The 2158-nt window shown below is 47.2% G+C and overlaps 1 protein-coding gene across 2 annotated transcripts in view; it reads left to right on the top strand.

Annotated features, from left to right (window-relative positions):
* CUNHXorf56 (chromosome unknown CXorf56 homolog) overlaps positions 1-1665 on the top strand; it is a 19244-nt gene extending 17579 nt beyond the window's left edge. For both annotated transcript variants that reach the window (XM_018554743.1, XM_018554742.1), the window contains 3 exons: positions 559-648; positions 742-834; positions 1486-1665. In XM_018554743.1, coding sequence (XP_018410245.1) covers positions 559-648; positions 742-834; positions 1486-1548 — 246 coding nt within the window. In that variant the 3' untranslated portion in view covers positions 1549-1665. The remainder of the gene's footprint in view (positions 1-558; positions 649-741; positions 835-1485) is intronic.
* The last annotated feature ends 493 nt before the right edge of the window (positions 1666-2158 follow it).

The following is a 2158-nucleotide window of genomic DNA, read 5'->3' as shown; positions in this document are numbered from 1 at the left end:
GCTGCCTGGCTGTGTTGTAGGATGGAGCAGTAAAGTCTCAGGACTGGATGGACAGAAATACAAACCTTTTGGGAGGCAAGACCGCCCCGATATATATATATTCGATCTGTCTCTTTAGTGGTTTGCCCGGAGTTCACCTTTTCGCTATTTGCGCTTTGTTTGCATGTTGATATTTTTTTTTTCCCAAGCTGAAGTGATAATGGGCTCTGCGGTGAGAACACTGTCATGTTTGGTTAAGTGGTGAAGGACGCTCTGTTCTCACCCAGAGGAATTGATTGAAATGAAGTTCAGGTTCATTGCAGGGTTATGTCTGAAAGCAGACAAACAAGAAGACGTCAGTTGTGTGCTTAGGAGATGCGTAATCTCTTTGTCTATGGGGGTGCCCAGGGATCGGCGGAGGGAATGGCAGGCAGCCCAATGTTAAATAGGTTGGAAGATGATACATGACGGTGTGTTGTACCTCCCGCAGATTTCCTCCTTCGGGTCAAAGCTCGGCTTCGTCAGTGACTTTGTATCTTAGGATTGTAATATTACTGATACTGATCATTTCTTCTGAAGGTGATGATGACCAAACGCACTAAAGACATGGGCAAGTTCAGCTCCGTCACCGTGTCCACCATTGACGAAGAGGAGGAAGAGATCGAAGCTGTAAGTAGAACTTCTTGGGGGGGGGTCAGGTCAGCGTTCCATTCATGTACAGTGCCGTGGGCTCATATGGTGTCTTTTGTCTATTTCATTTAGAGGGAAATCGCGGACTCCTATGCCCAGAATGCCAAAGTGATTGAGAAGCAACTGGAAAGGAAAGGAATGAGTAAGAGGAGGCTACAGGAACTGGTATGTGTATTTATAATAATACTGTTATAGCCGTACTGCTGCACACAGACAGAACATGTGGTTCTATATTTACAAATGTCAGGTGGGAATATTTAGGTTTAAATGTTAAAAGGGGGAGCTGAGCTGCTGAGTCACTGCTTAGAGAGGGGAGCAGCATGAGCTGAGCTGCTGGGTCACTGTTGGGAGATGGGGGCAGAGTAAGCTGAGTTGCCGAGTCACTGCTGGGATGGTGTTCCGAGGTTTCCCCCTGGTTGGTGACCTGCAGTCACCCAAGGCACGGAGCCTAAGTGGCCCCCCAGTCCTCACTGAAAGGTTTGATGGGTTGTGGACCATAGTGGCCCCCAGCCCAGTTCATTGCATGATGTTACTAGGACAGGGCCCTCAGGATCAGCCTACCAAGGGGATTGTGGACACAGGATGGCTAGGATGAGGAGACCATGTAACGACACTATAAACAGACACATAACGACACATTTTATTTCATTGGAATTGGTGAAGTGACAGACTGTATTCAGGTCTCAGGTGGCAGACATTCCATTTCGTAGCATTTCTATTTCTGCACGCGGTGCCAGCGGGGCTTTGCTAGCGCCATATGTTTTGTCTCGTCGCTCAAATTACGCTTATTAATTTATGCGCTTCGTTTCTCACCAGGCTGAACTGGAAGCAAAGAAAGCCAAAATGAAGGGAACTCTAATTGACAACCAGTTCAAATAGAAGAGACGTCCTGAGCGAAAGTGACGGCGGTTTCGTGGGACTTGCCAGGCGTAACACGCGGTTTACAAGCACATCGATGGGGGGTGTGGCAGGATGGGGCTCCTTCCTACGTTGTGGAGGACATCCGTATCGAGCCTGCTTGTGGAGGCAGATGAGTGCTTTGCCGATTTGTATATACAGTATTATCCCTCCATAACATGGAGGATGGAGAAGTTAACCTGTGTTTTGTTGAATGGGTTATTATTCTGTATGTGAAATACAAAAGCTCAGCATTTCTTTCCCTGTAGGAAAGATTTTAAACTGAATAAAAACATTAAAAAACAATAATTATAGACAGACTCCAGGCTATTTTTTAAAAAGCCCCCCCGAAGCAAATGTTAATAAAAGAGCAGCTCTTGCATGCAGCATTCACCAGCACCCAGCGCTGTACCTGCAGTACCTCCTCTCCACCACTCGATGTCTAGTCTTCCTGCCTGAATGACGCCCAGCATCAGTTTAAGTAGATCCTGTAAGTGCGGGGTGTCATGGACTGGCCATTCTTAGGGGGTGTCACCAGAATGCCCGGCACTCATTGTGTAATGGTGCAGAAAGCACATCAGAGCACCATTCT

This window comes from Nanorana parkeri, unplaced genomic scaffold (genome assembly GCF_000935625.1).
Source record: "Nanorana parkeri isolate BGI_ZX_2015 unplaced genomic scaffold, ASM93562v1 scaffold171, whole genome shotgun sequence".
Taxonomy (NCBI): Eukaryota; Metazoa; Chordata; class Amphibia; order Anura; family Dicroglossidae; genus Nanorana; species Nanorana parkeri.
The sequence above is the reverse complement of the archived record's forward strand: the minus strand, read 5'-3'. Positions and strand labels throughout refer to the sequence as shown.